Source organism: Periophthalmus magnuspinnatus, chromosome 16 (genome assembly GCF_009829125.3).
Source record: "Periophthalmus magnuspinnatus isolate fPerMag1 chromosome 16, fPerMag1.2.pri, whole genome shotgun sequence".
In the NCBI taxonomy this organism is placed as follows: domain Eukaryota; kingdom Metazoa; phylum Chordata; class Actinopteri; order Gobiiformes; family Gobiidae; genus Periophthalmus; species Periophthalmus magnuspinnatus.
The window spans coordinates 4,834,589-4,858,067 of record NC_047141.1 but is presented as its reverse complement, the minus strand read 5'-3'; the positions used below and the strand labels follow the sequence as shown (position 1 = coordinate 4,858,067).

The 23,479-nt window shown below is 41.1% G+C and overlaps 1 protein-coding gene across 1 annotated transcript; it reads right to left on the bottom strand.

Annotated features, from left to right (window-relative positions):
* Positions 1-5,390: 5,390 nt before the first annotated feature.
* On the bottom strand, positions 5,391-19,393 carry plekhf2 (pleckstrin homology domain containing, family F (with FYVE domain) member 2). Its single transcript, XM_033980782.2, has 2 exons — positions 19,259-19,393; positions 5,391-6,166 (listed from the first exon to the last, which is right to left on the bottom strand). The coding sequence occupies exon 2, from the start codon at positions 6,155-6,157 to the stop codon at positions 5,426-5,428; it is 732 nt and encodes a 243-aa protein (XP_033836673.1). The 5' UTR covers positions 6,158-6,166; positions 19,259-19,393; the 3' UTR covers positions 5,391-5,425.
* Between the last annotated feature and the right edge of the window lie 4,086 nt (positions 19,394-23,479).

The window sequence follows — 23,479 nt, the reverse complement described above, 5'->3', positions numbered from 1 at the left end:
ATCTGATAAAAACAAATATTTAAATAAACCATGCGCTTTAGAACAAAACCAAAGACACAGGTTTGTCAGAATCAAGTTTATGCACAGCTCAGCTTTAGTAAATCTGCGTTTACAGTCACAGCCCTTTCAATAAGAATTCAACTAAATACAAACAACTAAATTAAACAAAAAATAAAATACAAGTGTCAGCCATTTCAGAATGTGAACGTTTTTTGACGCATCAGCTTAGAATAAAACCAGCTCCTTAAGTCACTTCTTGGCAGATCTTTGAGAATAACACTCCACAATGTTTAGATTTTATTAAAAAGCTGCAAATGTTAAAAGTTAAATTTCTGAAACGGCTTCATTTTTCTAAATCCAAAACTATACAAATAAATCCTGATGCCCAAATTCTTATATACACATTCATTTTACAAATATTAGCCCCAAACACAAGTGCTCCTTTAGTGATTAAGAAGAAAGCTACTGCCCAAGTTCTGTAGCCACACAAAATAATTATGTTTAAAACGATTCCCTTTGTCTCTCCTGGTCTTATTTTTGTCATTTCATTAGGAAAAAGAGGTTTTGTGTGGAAAAGTAGAAGTCTGAAATGAAAATCTCGAAAAGTTTGGGTTTGCTGATCTGAATTATGGACATTTATGAGTGTTAAGACATGTTATGTTGTTTCCTCATCAAAAACATCAAAACCCGAGTTGTTTCGTTTCATTCACACGTTTGAGTAACACTTTATTATTAGTCTGTTACATCTCCAAACCTCAAAATGCTCTGTTCCACCTTGTGATGTCATGAAGTGGTAGTTTTCAAGTTAACAGCTCATTTTTACCTTTAGTTCAGTAGAAATCGGTAATTCCAGGGCTGGACTCATCTAAATGATTCAAGTGAAGGTGTATGGAGTTTAAAAACACTGGAGCACTTCCTGTATTACCACATGATGACATCACAAGGTGGAACAGAGTGTTTTCTGTTTGAGAGAAGAACTCTGCCTACTTAAACATGTGTGAATGAAACAAAACAACTCCAGGTCTGTTTGTGATGAAACATAACAGATCAGAAAACGTATCCTCCTCTAAAAAAGTTACAGTGCACCTTTAAGATCTGTAAATGTTTAGGGACAAAGGACGTTTCAGTTCATGAATAGTGGTTAATACTTTATAACAGCTTTAATGGACGTTATTTTAAATGCTGTATGTAAATTGTGTTTTTAGGATTCAAAAAGTAAAAAAATAAATAAATATAGTAATGACCAGAAATATATTCATTTATTCCTCATTTTTATACATTTTTAAAACGTCTGTTTTCTAAAAGGCACACAGTGAAGAGGGATGCCATTTTAATGACAGATGCACCGATCCAGCTTTTTCAGTTCTGATACTGATTGATACTTTAAGTATCTGCTGCCATGTGATAATAGATACCTTCAGATAACGTGACAGCTCTGTGTGAAGAAAAGTTCAAAACTTTTTAGACGTCCTAGGTCAAAAATCAGCCTGTAAATTACATCCAATTGAAGATGCAACCAGGATATCGGCTTAACCAAAATAATGGAACCAATATCTGATCCAGCCGATTTTTGGGTATTTTGCTGATTTTCGTATCGGTGCATCCCTAATTTTAATGTAGTTTGTGCTGTTCATCATTTAGTGACATGACAGCACAGTTGGCCTGGAGTAAGATTTTAAAATTGAGAAGAGTTCAGTGTGATTGGCTGATGCAGTCACTATTATTAAAACATCTACAGAGGGACTCGACTATGGGTTTAAACTAATGAAAACAGAAAACACTTTGGCAGAAACAGTTTACACCATGATGAAAATGTCTAGAATATTCATTAAAATAAAAAAAAAAGTGAGCATTACAAATCTATTAATCATAAATCCATTAATACACCATTCACCGCAATTTAAAAATAAATGTTCCATCTTTTGAACAAACTTGGTTCACTGTGAGTTCATTCATTCTCAGATCCAGTTTATTCAAAAACAGAAGTGATTTCCAACAGCAAAAGTGATTTGTTTAGAAATGTGTTGTGCGCCCGAAAAAGACCACGATATTGTTCAGTGCAAATTTCAGATTACATTTTCTCACTTAACCTTCAAACTCCATCTAAACTGAACATGTTTAAATCCTCAGTGTGAACAATACGAGTTTGGAAGATTTGTTTTTAAAAATCAGTTGCCAAAGTTTTTCGGTTTGTCCTATGAAACATCGAGAAGCACATTCGACTGCATCTTATTCCCTCGGACACGGGTTTGAATTGTTTTTGAACTGTACAGATGTGAGGGGGAAGAGGAGGAGGAGGAAGAGAAGGAGGGGGATGAGAAGGAGGAGGAGGAAGAGGACGAGAAGGAGGAAGAGGACGAGAAGGAGGAGGACGAGAAGGAGGACGAGAAGGAGGACGAGGAAGAGGACGAGAAGGAGGACGAGGAAGAGGACGAGAAGGAGGACGAGAAGGAGGACGAGGAAGAGAAGGAGGACGAGGAAGAGAAGGAGGACGAGGACGAGAAGGAGGAAGAGGACGAGAAGGAGGAAGAGGACGAGAAGGAGGAGGAGGAAGAGGACGAGAAGGAGGAGGAGGAGGACGAGAAGGAGGAGGACGAGAAGGAGGAGGACGAGAAGGAGGAGGACAAGGAGGAGGACGAGAAGGGAGGAGGACGAGAAGGGAGGAGGACGAGAAGGGAGGAGGACGAGAAGGGAGGAGGACGAGAAGGAGGAAGAGGACAAGAAGGAGGACGAGGACAAGAAGGAGGACGAGGACGAGAAGGAGAAGGAGGACGAGAAGGAGAAGGAGGACGAGAAGGAGGAGGAGGAGGACGAGAAGGAGGAGGACGAGAAGGAGGAGGAGGAAGAGAAGGAGAAGGAGGAGGAGGAGGAAGAGAAGGAGGAGGAGGAAGAGGACGAGAAGGAGGAGGAGGAAGAGGACGAGAAGGAGGAGGAGGAAGAGGACGAGAAGGAGGAGGAGGAAGAGGACGAGAAGGAGGAGGAGGAAGAGGACGAGAAGGAGGAGGAGGAGGAGGACGAGAAGGAGGAGGAGGACGAGGAGGAGGAGGAGGAGGAGGAAGAGGACGAGAAGGAGGAGCAGCTAAACAATACACTTTAAAACAGCAAAAATCCAAGTAGAACACTGGGATTATTTGGGTCATAGGAGAAATCAGGATTATTTGAAGTTATTGAAGGTTCATTCATTACATAATCTTTACGTTTTGCATTTTGGTCACTGCTGTACACATGAATCTAAAAACTGAAACACTGCCAAAACAAAAACAAAAACAAAAAAACAAGGGACCAATAGCCCCATGTTAACTGAAAAGACATGACAAAAACACGTGTTGTTTAAAGAGTTTTCAATAGTTAATGGAGATGTAGTCCGTGTCATCCTTGAGTTTTAGATTTTTGCTTACACAGAATTTAATACCACATGCTAATACTATTTAATATTAAAAATCCACACACGAGCTGAAGTCAACACTGGAATCTTAACTGGAAGAGAGATGCTATGTTTGCACGTGTTTCTTAAGTCCATCAAAGTATCACTGAATTCAAATCTGACTTGTAATCCTGTTATCCCAAGGAAAAAGACAGATTAGACCAATTGTAATCCCATATTAACTGGAAGCCGTGTTATAAATCTGTACATTTCTAAAGCCCAAAGTCTAAAAAATGTTATGCTGGTGACAAAAATCAGAAAATAAATGGACACAAATAAACATAATGCTTTAATTCCAAGCAAAAATTGGTTAAATTAGGCCCATAATTTCCTATATTAACTGGAAGTCACATAAACATATGCACATCTTTAAACTATTTAGTATTTTTAGTTTCTGTTGAGGAACGCAAGTCTGCAAAGTTCAAGCAAAAAAGGGTAACAATTAGACCCATGATTCCCCTTATTAAAGATGCACTTTGTTACTTTTTTGGTGGGCGGTCTGTTATTGCTTTGAATGGAATGCTCCACAGTGAAACCCACCACACACTACGGGATTTATGAGTCTTAAACGATTTTACACGTTTGACAAAAAGCACCGACCACAGACACGAGGAGAATCGGATGAGATTGTAAATGCGATCTCCCGAGACTGCAGCGAAGACTCCGCACACCACAAGCTAAAAATTGTAAAAGCTGCAGAGTCACGTCAGTCGTTTCCCGTCTAGAGTAAAGCGACTGGTTTTGAGACTGTGCAAACGATCAGAACATTGCACTTACAGATTATACGCATGTCAAAATGGTGTTATTTCTTAAAACACTGCTCAGAAAATGTTTTGCACAGACACAAAAAGTAGGCTAGTCTCTATGGATAGCCTGTATTCATGTAAACAAAACACACGTGAGGAACTACTCTCACCTTTTTATCACTTTTAACCTTTTAAAAACAACACTTTAAACTGGATTAATAGCGATGCTCTGTGGACTGGGTGCTGTGGATTTGCGGGGGGAAATACTAGGCTTTTAGACACAAGGACACGGATGAACACTACAGTTAAAATTCAGCTGCGAGTAATAAAAGTCATCATTATCCAATTGTCGAGTTTGTACCTTGCGCCCGTGTCCGCCGCTCCGCCTGCTCCCTGACGCTCTGGTTTATTGGCCAAAGTCGGGTCACGCCTCCTCAAAGTCTGGGAGAAGCAAATCATGTCCTAAATCGGGCTGATTATCCCGTAGTGTGCGGCGGGCTTCAGGCTTTAAAACATCCATCTTGCGTTTATTAAATCACAGGTTAAGTTTAAATGCTCAGAAACTCATTGAAAAAAACATACATTCTTACTGTGAGTCGGGTTGCCTCTTCACAGATCTGACCAGTAGCTTAGCGTGATGGAGTCACCGGCTTGTTTCCATGGAGATAGGTAAGCTTAACGTCATACTACCATACAGCATTTCAGTTAAAGCAAAAAAAAAATCTCCATTGAGCCAAGCCAACCGCCAGAAAAGTTACACCCCGCATCTTTAACTGAGGCCTCATTATAAAAATATGTACATTTCTAGAGTCCAAAGTATTTAGTATTTTTAGATGAGAAAAGTCATTCTGTAAAAATCTAAGCGTAAAGGGGTTAAAGGGCCTGTACCTGATTTTCCCCATGTATGTGAGAAAAATGTGTGTCCCAGTGCAGATATATTGAGGTCAAAATCTGTCTGCTGTGTGCTGGAAGTGTGTGTTAGCATGCTAGCTTTACTGTTGCCCCCAAAAGTTCATCGTGGTGAATAGTTAGGATGCTCTGATTGCATAAAGTAAGTGAGGGAAAACTTAGGAATAACCACTATGTTTAAAATGAACTCGCTCCGTTCTTCATGTTTATAAGATGAAGGAAAAAAATAAAAATAAAAATAAAAAATCAGGTACAGCGCCTTTAAGTTCAACCCATGATTCCCCGTTTAAACGACCGCCTCATTATAAACCTATGTACAGTCCAAGTCCACAGAATGCTCCGTGTTCTAGTCGCTGCTGTCGTCATCGTCGTCCTCCTCTGACACCGCGCTGTTGTTGAACTGATCCTGCCTGATCGGTCGCCCTCCGTTAGCCGCCGTTAGCATGTCGTAGCAGAAGTCGCACACTCGCACCGGCCGTGACGACTGGCTGGGCAGAAGGTGGCGCTTTTCCGAGCACGGCCCGCACACCACGAACCCGCACTTCCTGCAGTGGTGGCGGCGGTTGACGGCGGTGAACTTTGCCCTCTGGCAGCGCATACAGATGGACGCTTCAGAGTCGGGGACCCAAACCGCCGCGTGCTCTCCGGTCGGTGCCTTCCCGCTCTTTTGCAGTAAATCCCCGACGCACTTCCCGATATGATTCATCCACTCTGACTTCTCCGTGGCGGTCGCGGCGAACACTGTGAAGGATTTGGTTGGCGTTTTGATGAGCCAGCCGTTCCGTAGATCATACTCGGTGTTGTCGGGGGCCGTATCTATGGTGACGGACTCCAGGGGGATGATGTGTTGCTTGTTGTACTTCTTTTTCTGAATGACGATGTTGCCATAGACCAGAATGTCGTTGAACAGGAAGAATTGGCGCAGTTTTGGTTTCTTGCGGCAGAGTTTGGTCAGGATTCCCTCCCCGATGAGGACGCGCCCGGGGATGGCTAAAGGTTGGCCCGCTGCGCCGAAGCAGCTCTCCACAACCGCGATGCGTTTGGAGTTAGCCTCGCTGTTAGCCAAACGGTCCACCATCTTCACCTCCTGAAACACAGAGAGAGAGAGAATATTAATCTACAAATTATTATTTTTGATCGCAGTTAGGCCAGTCGTGACTTATCGCTCTGGCTGGAGGCTGGAACAATATATTTAGTGGATCAAAATTTGGCATGTGTACAATTTCTTTGTAAAAGTGGTGAGATTTTGGGTATTTTTCTTGTAATGCTCTAAGATTTGAGCTGTAGATGAAAGTCATTTCTGTTGCCAATTATTGCTTCATTTGGTTATTTATTTGTTGCAGCTCAAAATTTGTTATCGTGACAGGTCGACCCGTGAATGTGACTTTTATAGTACTGATACCTGCTGAAAGTGAGTATCTAGTTTTGATACTAGTTTTAGCATAGCTTAGGATCTGTTTTTTGATACTTAGACGCTTTTTTGTAACTTCATGTTTGAGGATGTTCTAAGACACTGAAAGACGTCATAGGAAACACAAATAGTCCAGTTTTTCTCCACTGACGCAAAAGCCAAAGTCTATAAAACACAGCTCAGATTATTGGAGGATTTTTCACATCTCTATGAAACGCAGAAAAACACAAACCCCAGTCTAAACCTCGCAGAGTCCAGAGGCATCAGATCAGATCACACATCTCCAACAGGGATGAGAAATTGTATGGATTTATATGGGACAACAGCAGGAAGTGACTGAGGGAGTTAGCGGAACATTTGGTATTTATATGTAAAAAAGGCATAAATACTTTTTGCATGAACTCCCCCTGCAGGTGTAGTCTTGTGAGTGCAGTTCAGGTCAGATACACTGAGATACAGAATAGTTTCGAGAGCTTTTGCCATGTCCCCTTTTTTGTTCGGCCAATCGATTGGCAGCACATGTCTTTAGTCCAGCTCAGCCCTCGTTATCTTGGCCTACGTCAGCAGAGGTATAATACAACAGAGGCGTAGGCAGACCGGACGGCACTGGACTGGACTGGACTGGACTGGACTATCAGTGTCTTGAGGGCTCAAAGGTGGCAACTAATAAGACAGTATATGCAGTTAAATATTTCAAACAAGGGCACAGAAATACTCATCTCATACATTTTTATTTTATCCTGATGTTGCCTGTTGGGCCCAGATATCCCTCAGTATAAAACAGAAACAGATCAGTCTGGGCATCACATCCGTTGCATTTTGAGCCAGAACCAAACATGATCGTCCAATCAGATTTATTTATTTCAGAGGCTCATGTGAAACGAAGGAGCTCATTGGTCACTCATCATTTACAAACAAAATTACATTTCCCTCCCCTCAGATGAACAAAGTTTTGTGCTTCTCCAACTAATTTGAATTAATCAGGGACACATTTATGGATGTATTTGAAGCACACCTGAAACACACTGCTTCTTTGTGTAACATCATGGGAAAATGTAAAAAAATAAATAAAAAATCAGCCAAGATATCAGGAAGAGAACTTGTGGACCTGCACAAGTCTGGCTCATCCTTGGTGCAATTTCCAGATGCCTGAAGGTGCCACATTCATCTGTTCAAACTATTATACACAAGGATAAACACTATGGGAATGTCCAGTCATCAGACCACTCAGCAATGAGAAGGGTTCCGTGTCCCAGAGATGAACGTGTTTAGGTCTGAAATGTGCAGATCAACCCAAGAACAAAAGCAAAAGACCTTGGGAAGATGCTGAAGCTGGTAAGAGTGTGTCATTATCCACAGTGAAACGAGGACTGTACCGACATGACCTGAAAGCCTCTGCAGGAAGAAGCTATTACCCCAAAAGAAACATGAAAAAACATTACAGCCTGTAAATGCACAGGGACAAAGACCTTAATATTTGGAGACATGTCCTGTGGTCTGAAGAAACTAAAATTTAACCGTTTGGAGGAAAAAGGGACGCACTTGCAAGCCTGTGAAATACAGGGGTGGCAGCATCATGTTGTGGGGTTGTTTTGTTGCAGGAGGGACTTCACAAAATAGATTCATCATGAGGAAAGAACATTATGTGGAAATACTGAAGCAACGTCTCAAAACATCGGTCAGGAAGTTAAATCTTGGGTATCTTCCATATGGACAATGACATGAAGCATATTGTCAGATTGTTATCCTTAAGCCACTTTGTAACCAAAGTCAATGTTTTGGAGTGGCCATCTCAAAGCCCTGATCTCAAGCCTATTGAAAATGTATGAGAGTCAGTTAGACCAGTTCTGTTTGGAGGAATGGGTCAACATTCCTGCCAACTCTTGTGAGAAACTTGTGGAAGGAAATCCACAACATGTGACCCAAGTCATACAGTTTAAAGGCAATGGTTCCAAATACTAATATGTATGTAAACTGAAGAAAGTCATGAAAAATAGTCTAAAAATGATTCTGGCATTTAGCAAATAGAAATATTGGTAATCCTAATTGACCTAAAAAGGAAAAGTTTAGTCTGATTTCATATGAGACAGTGAGAAAGTGTGTGTATGTGTGCATATATATGATGCATATATACACACACACACACGCTCGGACGCACACACACATATCCGTAATTGGTTTTGTGAATAGTCCACCTCTAGAAAGTAGTTATGCAAAAACATAATTTTGTTTTTCACTTGAATAAATACTGTAAACACTGCAGTCAGCAGCAGCACATTAAAAATAACTGTTTTAAATGTGTGTGTGGGATGAATCATTATTTCAGAGCCAGACTTGCATTAAAATAACTTTCTAATTTGACATATGGCTCAGAGCAGGAGCAGACTTGGACTCTGAGTTTAGTGCTTGTTGGAACCTCGTCTGAAGTGTGAAAAATAAACACTCAGACATAATCAGGACGTGCTGCAGAGGCAGCGGCAGCGGCGCTGTGCTGATGGATCAGATCACAAATATGAACTACGACTGACTGAACCGGGACTTAAATCGGGACTGAGTCGGGAGGAACAACTCAGGTTTCACTGGAGAAATCCAGAAATAAATCAGGACTAAACCAGGACTGAAGCAGTGGGAGGATGATGCATTTATACTTAAGCAGAGTCAGAACATAATGATAGTAAATTATAAAAGAGGAAAACCACAAAGAGTCTAAACCGGTCTGAGGTCTGACACAGCTGGAAACTCCAGGGTTAAGACCAGATAAGAAATGTGCTGTACAGAGGAGCAGAGAGCCAGAGGAGCAGAGAGCCAGAGGAGCAGAGCCAGAGGAGCAGAGAGCCAGAGGAGCAGAGCCAGAGGAGCAGAGAGCCAGAGGAGCAGAGCCAGAGGAGCAGAGCCAGAGGAGCAGAGCCAGAGGAGCAGAGAGCCAGAGGAGCAGAGAGCCAGAGGAGCAGAGAGCCAGAGGAGCAGAGAGCCAGAGGAGCAGAGAGCCAGAGGAGCAGAGAGCCAGAGGAGCAGAGAGCCAGAGGAGCAGAGAGCCAGAGGAGCAGAGAGCCAGAGGAGCAGAGAGCCAGAGGAGCAGAGAGCCAGAGGAGCAGAGAGCCAGAGGAGCAGAGAGCCAGAGGAGCAGAGAGCCAGAGGAGCAGAGAGCCAGAGGAGCAGAGAGCCAGAGGAGCAGAGAGCCAGAGGAGCAGAGACAGGAGCAGAGTTTATTCCAGTACAATAGTTTGGCGTCACTTGAGTTTGTGTTCGACAGGAGGCAGTTGTTTCTGACACTTTGACAGTTGGATCTCGTCAAGTGAAAAACTGTAATTATGAGTCATTGTAACGCTCCAGTGCACAATTAAACAACTCCTCTGCATCATCTGCTCCTCACCTCTGCATCATCTGCTCCTCACCTCTGCATCATCTGCTCCTCACCTCTGCATCATCTGACACCCCCCTCCGGGCCCTCGCCTCTACCCCTCCGGGCCCTCGCCTCTGACCCCTCGGCTGGACGACTCCATGAAAAAGACCCAAGCTGATTGCTGTAGCCATGTATTACTTGGCCCTTGTTTCTGTCACAGGAGTAGGAGGAGTAGGAGGAGGAGTAGGAGGAGGAGTAGGAGGAGGAGTAGGAGGAGGAGTAGGAGGAACACAGGAGGGGGCTGCTCTTTGGTTTCACTTAATAATGAAAGTGTGGGATTCAAACATTGATCCAGGTAGAATGTTAAATGAGGTTAAGTGAGCTGCTGTACACACTCGACACAGGGTGGCTGTATTAGTTTAGTGACACACTGATACTGTCAATGTCTTTGGTGCCATTTCAGTTTATTCTGTGCAAAAGAAAAACATTGAAAAAGGATAAAATGGAAATGTGAAGGCTGCGGATCACTGCTGCAGAGCTCTGACTAATCTTGAACCAGGACTGAACCACACTAGGACTACACCACACCAGGACCACACCAGGACGACACCAGGACGACACCAGGACGACACCAGGACGACACCAGGACCACACCACGGCAGGACTGAACCAGGACTATGTGCAGTTCCATTCTGGTGTTAGACAGTGGGCTGATAGCAGAGGCCAGAGTCCGTGAGGAAATGTAATGACTGTAATAACCATAATGAGAGAGGAGGTGACACGCCCAGGTGTGTTCCACAGGTGAGGGCTACACCAGGTTTATACAAGTTTAAATAAAAGGCTCTGGAGTCCGGAGGAGCAGAGGGTGAACAGTTCTAAGTATTAAGACACATCAAGTCTAATGAAATGAATGTAAAAGACCTACAGGAATCAATCACGATCCAGGTTCTATTTGATGACTTTACCCCGTGTTATAATGTTCCCACCTTAAAAACACGTGGAGTTGTTTTGTTTCATTCACACGTTTGAGTAACACTTTATTATTAGCCTGTCTATGTCATTTTAATTTATTTGGATGCTTTCTTTGACTCCGCCCACATCACAATGCTGCTTTGTGATTGGCCTGAAACACTGGTTTGTTTTGCTGGCCAGGTTAACTTAAAAATGTGCACCATGTAACGTTTCATTTGGGGATTCGCCACCTGCTTGTCGCCATGGAGATGTTATTGCTTTGCCTGGAATGCTCCACCGTATGGCATTAAATTTCTCTGTCTTACCTTTATTCAATTACGGTTTTATTTTAATTGTAAGAAATAAAAAATGGAAATAAGCCAGAAAAGTTCCACAGTGCACTTTTACTAAATGGAGAATTTGGGTATTTGGGGCATGAAGTCTCTAATGATGAAAATGGGGCATATGTTTTGGTTTAATTGGAAATTTAATGCATATGCAGCTACTGATGAACTGCTATTTTAGCTTCATTTCCTGTTCCCCCAAGTGTCTCGTGTAACGTTTAAAGACCTAACCGAAAGTGGGACAGATGTAACTCCTGTTAATTAGCCTCTGCTCGGACTCCTACAGAATACTCCGCACATAAAACATATGAACTGGGAGCATACGACGCACATCAGAACGGCACATAATGAGTGAAATCATTCAAATGCAGAAAGGCTGTTGAATTATGCGGGAATAAGGATCCGTTTGACCTCGAGATCTGAGAATAAAACATGGCCTGATTAAAGGCCTCACAGCTATTTCATAAATGAGTAATGCAAACATATTCTCTCTTCTACATCCAAATGACAAACCATCTCAGTGTATTTGTCAGATGCATGTTTTTCTAGTTGTGACTTGGTTTGCTGGACAGTACCTGTGCCAAGTATTTATCAGAGTTTTACATCAGTTCAGTGGCAGATTGTGAAGAAAAGTAGAAAAGAAAAATACAAAAATACAGGAAGCAGCACTGAACTGTAAAATAGAATCCCCTTCCACTCTGTTCAAAGTTTACACACATGTTTTTCTGACAGTTAAACCATTTAACTAAATAAAAGGTGTTGTGTCATTTATCTTTAGCTGTCAAATCACAACTGTTGTGTCATTTTTAGACAACTTTTATAAAAAAGACTAAACCAGTGTTTAGTCAAATCTTAGACTGTCTGTTCACCCCAGCCCCTAACCTGCACTCTTTATCAGCCCCTATAGAGGCTCATTCACAGAGGGATTTGCACACTCAGCTCACTACAGTCGGGTCATGTCACCGAGTGAAAAAAGTCTAAAGTCTAAACTCTGATAAAACTTAATTTGTCATAAATAAAGATCAGATTGGACTGGTACAAGTATTTACGGACTAATAATAATACAAGTTTCACGTAAACAGGCTAGATTTTTGTCTGAGATGGAGAAATTCTCGCTCTTTTAACAGCTTGAGCTAAAGTAAACAGCTGACGCTAGCAACTTTACACCATAATGGTTTATTTAAGCGTGCTTTATTCATAATTATGATCGACAGTGTGATAAAACGGCGCTTGTATCTGTCAAGACCCATCTCTGTCCTCTGCACTTTTAACGACTTTCACAATGCATTGTGGTCTAAATTGGGGAGTACTTTTCAAAGTGCATTGTGGGAAATTTTTATCCCATTGATGGAATTCTCACATTATTTGGACAATCAGAAATGTGCTAAAATGGACCTGTAAAAGTCTGTGCTGTAAATGGACAAAAAGCATGCATTCTTTCTGTAAGCAGGCTCATCTCTCCATAGACCTAACCTAGAACTTGGCCAATTCCATTCAGTGGAGCATTCCAGGCAACAACATCTCCATGGAGACAAATGGGTGTCATACTCTCCACCAGATAAGTTACACAGTGTAAGTCCTTAAACAAGCTCTAAAATCGGTTTGGAGCAGAGCAGTGGACTGAAGTCTCTGCTGGGACTAAACAGACTAAACCAGGATCTGGACTGGACTCCTCCCTGATGCAGAAGATACACACTCTAATGACTGTCCCACTTTTATCTCTGCTCTTCCTGTGTACAACAGTTACACTCAGAGGGAGGGCATCTGACACATGGGGATATAGGAGTATCATGGGAGGGCATCTGACACACAGGGATATGGGTTACACAAACAACTGATTTGCTTTTTTCACTTTTGTTGCTAGAGGCACTAAAGCACATCTCCTCTGTTCATTATGGCAGCAGCAGGACTCTGAAAATCACAGTATATTGTCTAAAGAAAGAGTTTTTATTATCATTGCAGTATCAGAATCGGTATCGAGTACTGAGTTTATTCCTTGGTTTCAAAATAGAGCTTGAAATTTTAGTATCGTAACAACTCTAGGTCAGAACAAGCCATGTACAAGACAAACTGTATTCAATCAGATGTTATGATCAGAGGAATGCACTTTCGTCTGTTTCTTGTGTAAAGTGGATTTTGGAGGGAGCTGTGCGCTGATGACAGATATCTCTAGAACAGAATAGCCCCTCGCTGCCATTTCCTGTTATTTTAAACAAGTGCCACCGAACTGACGTAAAGCTACGATACATATTTAGCCCACACGTCAGAATAATGACACTTGCTCACAGTACGATGCCAGAGCACATGTAGATAAAATGAAAAATAAAGCAGACAAATGCAGGATTTATATATAACAAACCATTGTGGAGGGCCTCAGTGAAAAGAGGAAGAGAAAGTGACTCCCAGACTGACAAAAGCAGAAGTCAAAACTGCACTGCATAAGAGCAGGTTTTGAACTGCCAACCTTCAGAGGACGAGCCCTCCTGGAGGATTTCAGATAAAAAATGTAGCTTAAATAAAAGCAATGATTCAGTGATAGATGTTTTAGTTGTAGTAAAATCCTCATTTTATACTGTGCAGTACTTTAGTGTAGAACTCGGCAGTTAGAATGAGTAAAAGCAGCAGAGTACTGCTGAACACATGAGTCTAGATTGGTCCAGGTCTCTGGCTCTGCGGAGTGTTGGAAAATCTCTACTTTTGTGGACATTTATGTGTCACATGTTTCAGGCATGTGTCCTCAGATGCAAAGGCTCCAATGACACCGAGCCCAGCACAAATCTCTGTTCAGCTGAAGAAGGGAGCAGTCAGTTGTGTTGTATTAATCTCCGGGTCCCGCGGTCTCTCCGGGTCCCGCGGTCTCTCCGGGTCCCGCGGTCTCTCCGGGTCCCGCGGTCTCTCCGGGTCCCGCGGTCTCTCCGGGTCCCGCGGTCTCTCCGGGTCCCGCGGTCTCTCCGGGTCCCGCGGTCTCTCCGGGTCCCGCTCATTTGCAGTGTCTGTGTGTGATTCTGTGGTGGAGCCTATATGGTATTTCCTCATTGTGGTTTGCATAAAACAAATATTAATACGTTTTTTAAGGCTATCTGCATGTGGTCTGTGGCTTCAAACATGTTTAAATATGATTAAGTCATAAATCTATAATAATCCCAAAACAAACATTTGGCTTTGAAAGTTACAGGAAGATTCACTGAAGCTGAAGACTCAGGACTAAATCAAGACAGGACCGAACCAGGACCGAACCAGGACCGAACCAGGACCGAACCAGGACCGAACCAGGACCGAACCAGGACCGAACCAGGACCGAACCAGGACCGAACCAGGACCGAACCAGGTGATAGAAACGACGCTGACTAAGAGCAGTAGTTAAGTTGTTAAATTGAGATTCGGTCATTTCTAATGGTAAATGATCAACTTCCTTTTAAAATCAGTCCCATTGTTCGCTCGCTTTGTGTTCGCTCTATAGACACCTGTGGATCATTATGTTATACTTTTCACATTTTAAATCTCAATATTCATCTAAAACTACTTAAAAGAAGTCCGCTGACTTTGTGTTAGAAAACTGCAGTGCCCGATGGGAGCTGCCATCGCCGTAAACGTCACCACTACAAAGCGCCGTATGCCGTCAGCTGATTTGAGCAATGACGACTGGAATACAGGAGATTAAAAATTACTCAAACATGAGTCACTCTAAACACAACTTGAGATGAATAAATAGAATATGGTTCAATTTTACACAATAGGTCCATTTATAAAACCTTTCCAATTTTCATGTTTAACTTTGTCTCTGTTAAGATCATGTCTGAGTTTAAAGTAGGGCTGGGCAATAAGTCAAATTAATTCTATTAATTTGTGTTTTTAAGAATTGACAATGGCCAAATCATGAAATTGGAGTCAGTTAAAATATATAGGTTTCTTCTTCTGTGTTGGTTGGCTTAAGCTTGGGTTGCACTTCCACTTTCTGCAATAACACAGGTAGAAACGAAATAATGCTCTAAAGGTGCTCTTATGAGATGTACTGTTTTGTGCTTGTTCTGCAAGAATCCTCGTATTGAACGTGCTGTTGGAGTCTGCAAAACAGTAGTGAGTGCAGAGGGACATGGCAGTGGTACAAGCTGAACTTGGCCTCCTGCTCATCAGCTCATCTCAGAATCTCTAACAAGATGAAGATCCCCTCGGCAGATGATCGAGCGCATATTGGAGCACAGAAGGCAACTGGACAAATCTTGGCTGCAGACAAGAAGACTGAGCATTTAGTTCCTCCTTTCAGGAGATTGACATCTTAGTATTAATAAGCCCTTAGATAACTTTACTTAGGCGTTGTTAGGTGAAATGTATGTTAGTAATTCTTTTATCAAACCAACTCGTCACCTGTTCAACAACAGCTAAGGTCAAGACAGAATGACACTGAACTCACAAAACAAATACAAAATGGTGTGCTAGAATATCTTAACCAAAAATATAGTGAACCTCCACAGTAGAACGTAATTTGACTGATCAAGCCCAGATTCCACACCATCTACACAGAGCCAGACAAGATGGACAGAATAAAGGAGAGGATCACTGTGGAACTTTGGAACATGCATTACTTCCACTCCCGTGAAAGGTGACACATGTGAGACACAGGCTCAGGAAAGTGACCTTCATCTAAGAAAAAGAAACCCCTCAGCAGCTTTTTCAAAAAGGGCACCATTGACGTTTAGATCCCTGAAGAGAACAAGATTAAGAACTGTCCACATATTTTCTGGCCCCTGAGACAGACGCTGATTCAGACCCACTTCAATGGTGGAAAATGCATGAAACCCATTTTCCAAGACTTGGTCAACTATCAAAAAAATATCTGTCAATTCCAACAATAAGTGTCAGAGAGGGTCTTTAGTTCTGGAGGGAACGTTGTAACATGCACCTGAGCTGGTCTGAAACCACCTTCAGTTGATGGGCTTGAAAAATACTCAAAGCACATTTAAGTTCAAGGTAAAAGCCTATGGAAAACAACTGTTTAAAACTGTTTACAATATGATACTATTCACTAGTTCAGTCATTACAGCTAATTTTACACAAGATTTATGACACAAATCTGTCATTCTTAACATTCATTGTTTATAATACAATGATTTGAGTCTCAGAAAAGATGTTCATGCACTTTTAAGACTTATTTAGAATGAATCTTATAAAATTGAATGAGTATTGAAGTAAATTAAAATCTAAATTGTCTAAAAAGTGTAAAAAAAAAAAATTCAAGATTAAATTTTTTTTAGCCATATTGCCCAGCCCTAGTTTAAAGTAAAACAACAGGGTACACACTAAATCAGAAATCCTACAAGTCCATATAGAGAAGTAAGGAGACATAACTCAAACCATCAGATCAATTCAAAAATGAAAAAAAAGATTAGGACAACACCTGCTAACTGCACAAATAAAACACTGAGTGAATGCCGTCTCAAGCAGATGGCTTCTTAAAATACTAAAATATTTATAATTGCTTTACAAATATGTTAAGTGGAAATGCATAAGGATGTGGTGACACTAGTTCTGTAATGATACCAACATTTCAAACTCAATACCAATTCTTATACCATGATAAACAACTCTTTAAACAGAATGTGATTTTCAACATTAAATGGTAGTACTTCTTTCATATTAATTTCTGTCCTGTCAATAGGCTTTTTTAGTATTGATACCTGCTCAAAGGAGTATCTAGTTTGCTCTACTAAGTAGTATGGGTAGTAGTTTGTCCTAATGGCATTACTGGTTCTGATGTACCAGTAAGTGCAGACAGGTCTCTCCACTCTGATCTCAGAATCTCCTCAGGAATAGCTTTGTAATCTGCAGTTTGGAGAAAGATAATGAGCTTAAACCTGAGACTTAAACTGCACCGGAGACACCAGAATCCGATCATGTGACACAGATCAAAGTCATGTGACCAATGACATCATACTGAATTACAACAGGTAAACCCTGCCAGACTTTATTTCACCTCTGAGTCGAAGTATGACAGGGACAGGCAAGTTTCAGCTCCTGTGGATCATTGCCATATCACCTTTGAAACTAGAGATATTTTTTACTGTTTTAAGCAACACATTTAACTAGGTTTGTCAAAAGTATCAACAATCAGGTACTAATAAAAAAAAAATGTATTGAAACTAGATACTCCTTTGAGCAGGTATCAATACTAAAAAAAAAATCCCATTTAGAACAGAGACTTTCATAAATAGCTTTAGAATGATTTTGAGCTGTATCAGATGAAGTATAAGACACAGACTAGTACACACCCATGAAACACTGGAACCTACCTGGACACTGAGGGATTACAGATATAAGGACACAGGGGAATAGAAAAGTACTACCATTTAATGCTGAAAATAAATAGGGTGTTTTATTGTCATTGCGATATTGGAATCGGTATTGAATATCAAGTGTATTCCTTGGTATCAAAATAGTTTCAAAATCAAAATTAGTACTGTGACAACACTTACAGGAACAGATCCATAGCAGCTAAAACAGAAACCTGCCACATCACCTTTCAAATAAGTGATTTTTCTACTGCAACACAATTATCCAGACATTTTTAAATAGTGTGGTAATGGTTAAGAATATTGTCTGATCCTACTCACCCAGGATACTGAAAAAAGTCATCATGTTGTAACTATCGTTACTGTCAAGACCATGTTGATTTCTGACCAAATCTTACTCTTTTGTCATAGGAAATCATGTGACATTTTGAAATATCTGCAATACAAAACCAAATACAGTAATAGACTACTGGCTGAGTGGCTGGCAATCACAACAAAAAACAGGTTCCAGATTTGACTCTGGGGCATTTCTGTGAGGAGTTTGCATTTTCTCCCTGTGTCTGGGTGTGTTTCCTCCACTCCCCCCCCCCCCCCCCCATCAACCTAAAACATGCACAACAGGTCAAATCCTCCAGCTAAGGTAGTCCTGACCAAGACTAGCACAAGATCTGGAGATGGGCCCCACTGCTCATGACAGGTTTAACCCAGACACTAAATGATGTCCAATGCAGATTTTACCCAAATACACTTAAGGATGGGTCAAATGTAGATTTAACCCAGACACAGTGAAGGATGGGTCAAATGCAGAGGACACATTTCCTTACAGGAACAATAAAGTGTACCTTAACCTTACAGCTGTGACCATTATGTCAAACATTTGTCTTAAGCATCTGTTCTTAAAACTCTTATTTGCTCTGAGAATCAAAGTTGGGATCATTTTACATTACTTAGCAACACCTGGTTGATATATTACACTTATCATAATCATTTTATTTACCTAAAAAAAACTATTTCCAGAAAACAAACCTCTTGGGACAGATTTGAGAGCCCTGCCCTCAGTAATTGCAGCTATATCGCTTTAAACTGTACTGTCTAAGTGCTTAAACTACCTAGCTATCCAGTGTAATCATGTGTTTAGGCTTGTCTCAACACTTTCAGAATGTCATTAGAGAAAGCGCCGAGGTCCCTGCCCTTCACACCGCAGACAAGCCGAGACACACTTCCCTTTTCTGGCCAAAGTGTGCCAGGATCCGCGCTCCCTTCCACTGGAGCCATGTTCAATCACGTGGTCGGACAGGTATAGGTACAGGTGTGCGCTGAGACACACAGGAAGGCCAAGAGTAAGGAGAAAAACTGGAATATATGACACTTCAACACGAATTCACCTCTTTTATAACTTTCCCTGGTCTCATTCTGCAATCAAAATTATCACACAAAATCCAACTATTTCATAATGAATCCATATAATCTGAAAAAACATCGATTCTTTTTGTTTGTTTTGGTAGTTTCCATTCAAGCGTCCAACTTTTTAGCATTAGCAACCTAGCTCCAAAGTTAGCCAACTGTCAACTCCACTCCGCAAGATTCAAACTACAATTTTATCAAATAACTCAGCTTTAACTGATAATATTAAGCTCCAACTTAAGCACTACAGCGTTTAAAGTCTATAAAAGTGCGTGTTATAAGTTGAATTCGGTGAAATACGATGTTTTCATGGGTTGTTTTGCTAAGTTAGCGTCTGTTAGCCTCAATGGGAAAAGTAGAAGTGAGTAGCCGGAGTAGTTAACCGCTAATTCCCCGGGTTTTTTCGCGTTTTCTCTGATTTATTCGGGTTGGAGCTCACCGGGCTGGTTTGGATGTGGTCTCGGGGCTGGTATCGGGAGCTCTGGATGAGTTTTAGTCCAGAAAAGTAAATCCTTAAGCGGCTGCCAACTGTGGAATCGTTCGCCGTAGGAAAAGCGGCTCCAATATGGCTCCAGCGCTGGTCCAGAGAGCGGAGGAGGAGGGAGAGCTGATCCGGGGGAGGGAGGGCTGATCCGGGGAGGGCTGACCACGGCCGGGCAGCGTGGCTCTGGAAGGGAAAGTTATAATTAGGACAGAGCGAAGCTGAACAAAACCTGTTTGTTTATAGTACCACTGATACCACATTTATTGCAGTCATGTTTTTGTGCTTGACTTTTTAGAAAATCAAAATACATTTGATCAGGTGGGTCATGTCTTTTGGAAATAGGCTTAATTTCACCGTTTTTGAATCTTAATATGCAACTTGTCACTTCAATTAGAATTTTATATAGTATTCTTAAAATTCTTGCTTATCTAGTTTGTTTTTCGTATGTTTTCATAATAATCAGCGTCTAGTGAACGAGTCGGCTCTTCTGAACGGTTCCTTAACGTGAACGGTTGGATCCGTATCGAGTCTATTTTTTTCTTTCTAATTTTTATGCATTTTTATACTGATTAAGACTGGACTGACAGAAGAGAGAGCTTTCTGCACAAAAAAAAATAGATAAATAAAAAAAAAAAAGGCATCACATCAATAGTTTGAAAAATATTGTAGTGTAACGTTTTATTTATATTAGGCATAATTTTAAAGGGTGTGACAAAGTGGGCCTTTGTCCCTTTTTAATATTACTATAATTTGGTTTGTTCACATGTATGTTCATTTTCAATAATTTTCCAATAAAAAAACTAAATAGAACTTTGTTTAGTTTAGTTTTTCAATTAGTTAAATCACCACACACTTGTTAGTTTAAACATATTTTATTTGGTTAAATGTGTCAATTTAGTTTAATACTGCAATCCACTTACCTGCATCTTCAAATGGTCCAGACAAAAAAGGGGCATGTCCTATGTCAGCCATTTTTATAGGCTTGGGTGTGGTCGTGGGCCGGACCATGTGGAGGGGAGAACTGGTTTAAGTTTGTTTATTTCTTTGTGTCAGTATCTTCTGTATTTTGTTTCAATGTTCTAAGTGTTTATAGTTATTTTGTTAAACACTTTAGTTAAGGGACTTGGGCCCTGAGAGATGGTTTTAAATATAAGATACAGCTAATGTTATACCCACAGCACCTGTGGAAGATATGGTGTAAACCAGGGGGAGGTGCTTCCTGTACAGGAGGGTATTTAAGCAGGGTTAATTAGACATTCAAGAGACAAAAGCAATGCACTAACCGTACCCAGTCTGCTGGAAATAACCACAACAACACCATTCAAGAGACATCAGTGTTGCCAGGATACATGTGGCTTTTTTTTTTTTTTTTTCCTCTCCCCCCTTAGTTGTTTAAGTTCCTTAGTTATGTTGAGCACTTTTTATTTTTGTAAATATGTTGGGGGTTTTTTGTCCACGGGGTACCACAATGCTGCTAATAAGTTTTGTCTAATGGGACTTTTTTTGAGTCTGTCTCCTACTTTGACCACTACGGGCCAGTTTCCCCACAAAGAGTAAACGCACTCTGTTTGAATTATTTTAAGCACATTTAAGCCTTGGGCGTTTCTCTCCGTGATTAGTTTGTTGTTAAAATTAGTTCTTACATTGGCATATAAATAAACAGTAAAAGAGCCAGTCTTTTGAACTGGCAGACTGGATGAATGGATCCAAAAGATTCAAAACTCATAAAGAACCCAAAAAGAAAGTCCCATCAGCACCAGCATCCCATCACTCCTCGTCTACGTTACACAATGGTGCAACAACAATTATCTCCACATCAATGCTGACAAAACAAATAAAATGGCCTTCAGTGCATCCACTTTCTGTTTGAATCAGTTAAACATTAATGTCCATACAATAGAACAGGTTGACATATTTAAATGTTCTGGACTCACCCTGGACACCACAGCACACACATCCATAAACGTGCACAACAAAGGTGTCATGTTCTCCGCACACTCAGACCCATCCACATCACCCCCACATTTTTTATTGACTTTATTTTAATGCAAGCCTTTATTTTTTATTTTAATATTATCTTTTTTTTTTTTTTTTTTGGTTTCATGTTGCACCATAACGCCAAAGTAATTTTATATTTGTGAAGTTTGTTCACTGACCACAGCAATAAAACTGAGTCTGAGCTCCTGCTACTGCTGTGAGAGCATCATCCAGTCTGTTCTGCTCCACTGTTCCTCTTCCCTGGCAAATCCAGACTGATAGGAGGAGGAGGGGGAGGAGAGAGGAGGAGAGAGGAGGAGAGAGGAGGAGAAGAGGAGGAGGAGAGGGAAGAGGAGGAAAGGGGGAGAGGAGGAGAGGAGTCTGAACACATCACGTTGCCTGAAAAGACAGATATCTCTCTGTATTTTTTATACTGAAATATATCAGTCTGCTTTGCTCATTGATTCTGCAGAAATCTGCCATGTTTTTCAGTCCCCTGTGATCTTTTTTCCCTCTAGTTTTTACCATATGGACAGACCAAATTCTTCTGAAATTTCTTCTGAATTCAGAAGAAACTCACTGTTGACCAGATTCACATCTTCATAAAGTGTTGGAGAAGTCTGTGTTCTGGATCCCAGGCGACTGTTCCTCATGTTTTTCCACCATGCTGTCAGTGTGCAGTGAAAACAACCTCCTCAGAATCACACACACCACATCCAAGATAATCCCTTCCCCACACCAATCATCTCAGAACCATCACGGTGCAATAGCCCGACTGGCCGCCACCACCATCATCATCATCATCATCATCATCATCACGGACACTGAGCATCCTCTCCATCACCGCTTCAGCTCCTGCCCTCAGGCTGCAGGTACCAGATTACAGGTACAAAATGAATTCATTTCCATTCAAACTTTACTCCAAAAAAAGTACACTTCATGTTAAGTGTTTTTATGTTTATTACCCTTCAGTCTTTCTTTGTCCTTCAGAAAGTTTGATTTCATAAGCCAAGTCACACACGGCGACATGTTGAGTAACGAACATGAAAGATAATGAAGGATTTCACTGTTTGTTTGTGGTGTCAATAATCACAAATAATTGTTATATAGTGGTGTTTTTTTCTCACAATAATTGTAAAACTACAACTTCCTATCGTGACAGCTGAGAGAATAGGTCAATGTTCCCATGCATTCTGGAAATTATAGAAAACCTGGAAAATAATTGGCTTGTTTTCCAGACATGGAAAATGCATGGAGCGACAGTTACTCAGATGAGTGGGTGTTTGTCCTCTGATCTGAAGGTTGGTGGTTCGACTCCGGCTCTAGACATAAACATCATTGGTTGAGTGGTCAGATCCACTGACTCACAGGTTGGTGGTGCAATTCCAGCTCCCACAGATGAATGCTGTCATTGTGTCCTTGGGCAAGACACTTAACCCAAACGTGACCATTTACCAAATGTCCTGGAAAATATATATTGTGCCTTTGAAAATGTCACCGCACTTTGCTTTGCTGTTTATTGGATATGAAAATAAGACTTTTACTGCCTCCTATTAGAGCAGTTAGGTTTTTGAAAAACCTCTAAAATTCTGAAAAATTCAGAAAATGACACTGATTTTATACAGAATCTCTCCTCTTTTCATCTTCCCTGTTTGGGGAAGATGGGGACCTTGGTGTCACAAACAGGCGTCCCATATTTTCCTGTGTATAAGTACACTATACACAGGACTCACAAGTGCCACTCACATGAGGAGAATGAGCGGTGCACACTCGCTTGTTTATTGTAAATAGATCTGATGTGTCTAATTTGAGTTCCACTAGAAAATATATTTGATGATCTACAGAACAAATTCACTGTGTTTGCCTTGGTGTATCATTCATTTGCAGATGTGTACACTTAGACTACATCTTTAGTATAAAAGCAAATGGGGGTAATCTGGTTATAGGTGCTTTGATTATAACTAAAATGTCCTGGAAAAGTCCTTGAAATTGATTTCAAGCCAAGTATGGGAACCCTGTATGTTTTTATTACATTTTTATTACGTGAACCCTAACCCAGGCCCCCTGCTGTCCACTTTCTTTAAAGCTCTTCCAGATTCTGGGCTGGTCCCTGCTGTGTCCCGACTCCAGGAGACATCTGACCACAAGTGAGAATGAGAAGAATAGATTTGCACTTTGAGCATGGTGTGAGCTGTTGTA

Bases quoted from the DNA above. Each gene is read 5' to 3' on its own strand.
- plekhf2 (XM_033980782.2), bottom strand. From the start codon at position 6,157: ATGGTGGACCGTTTGGCTAACAGCGAGGCTAACTCCAAACGCATCGCG.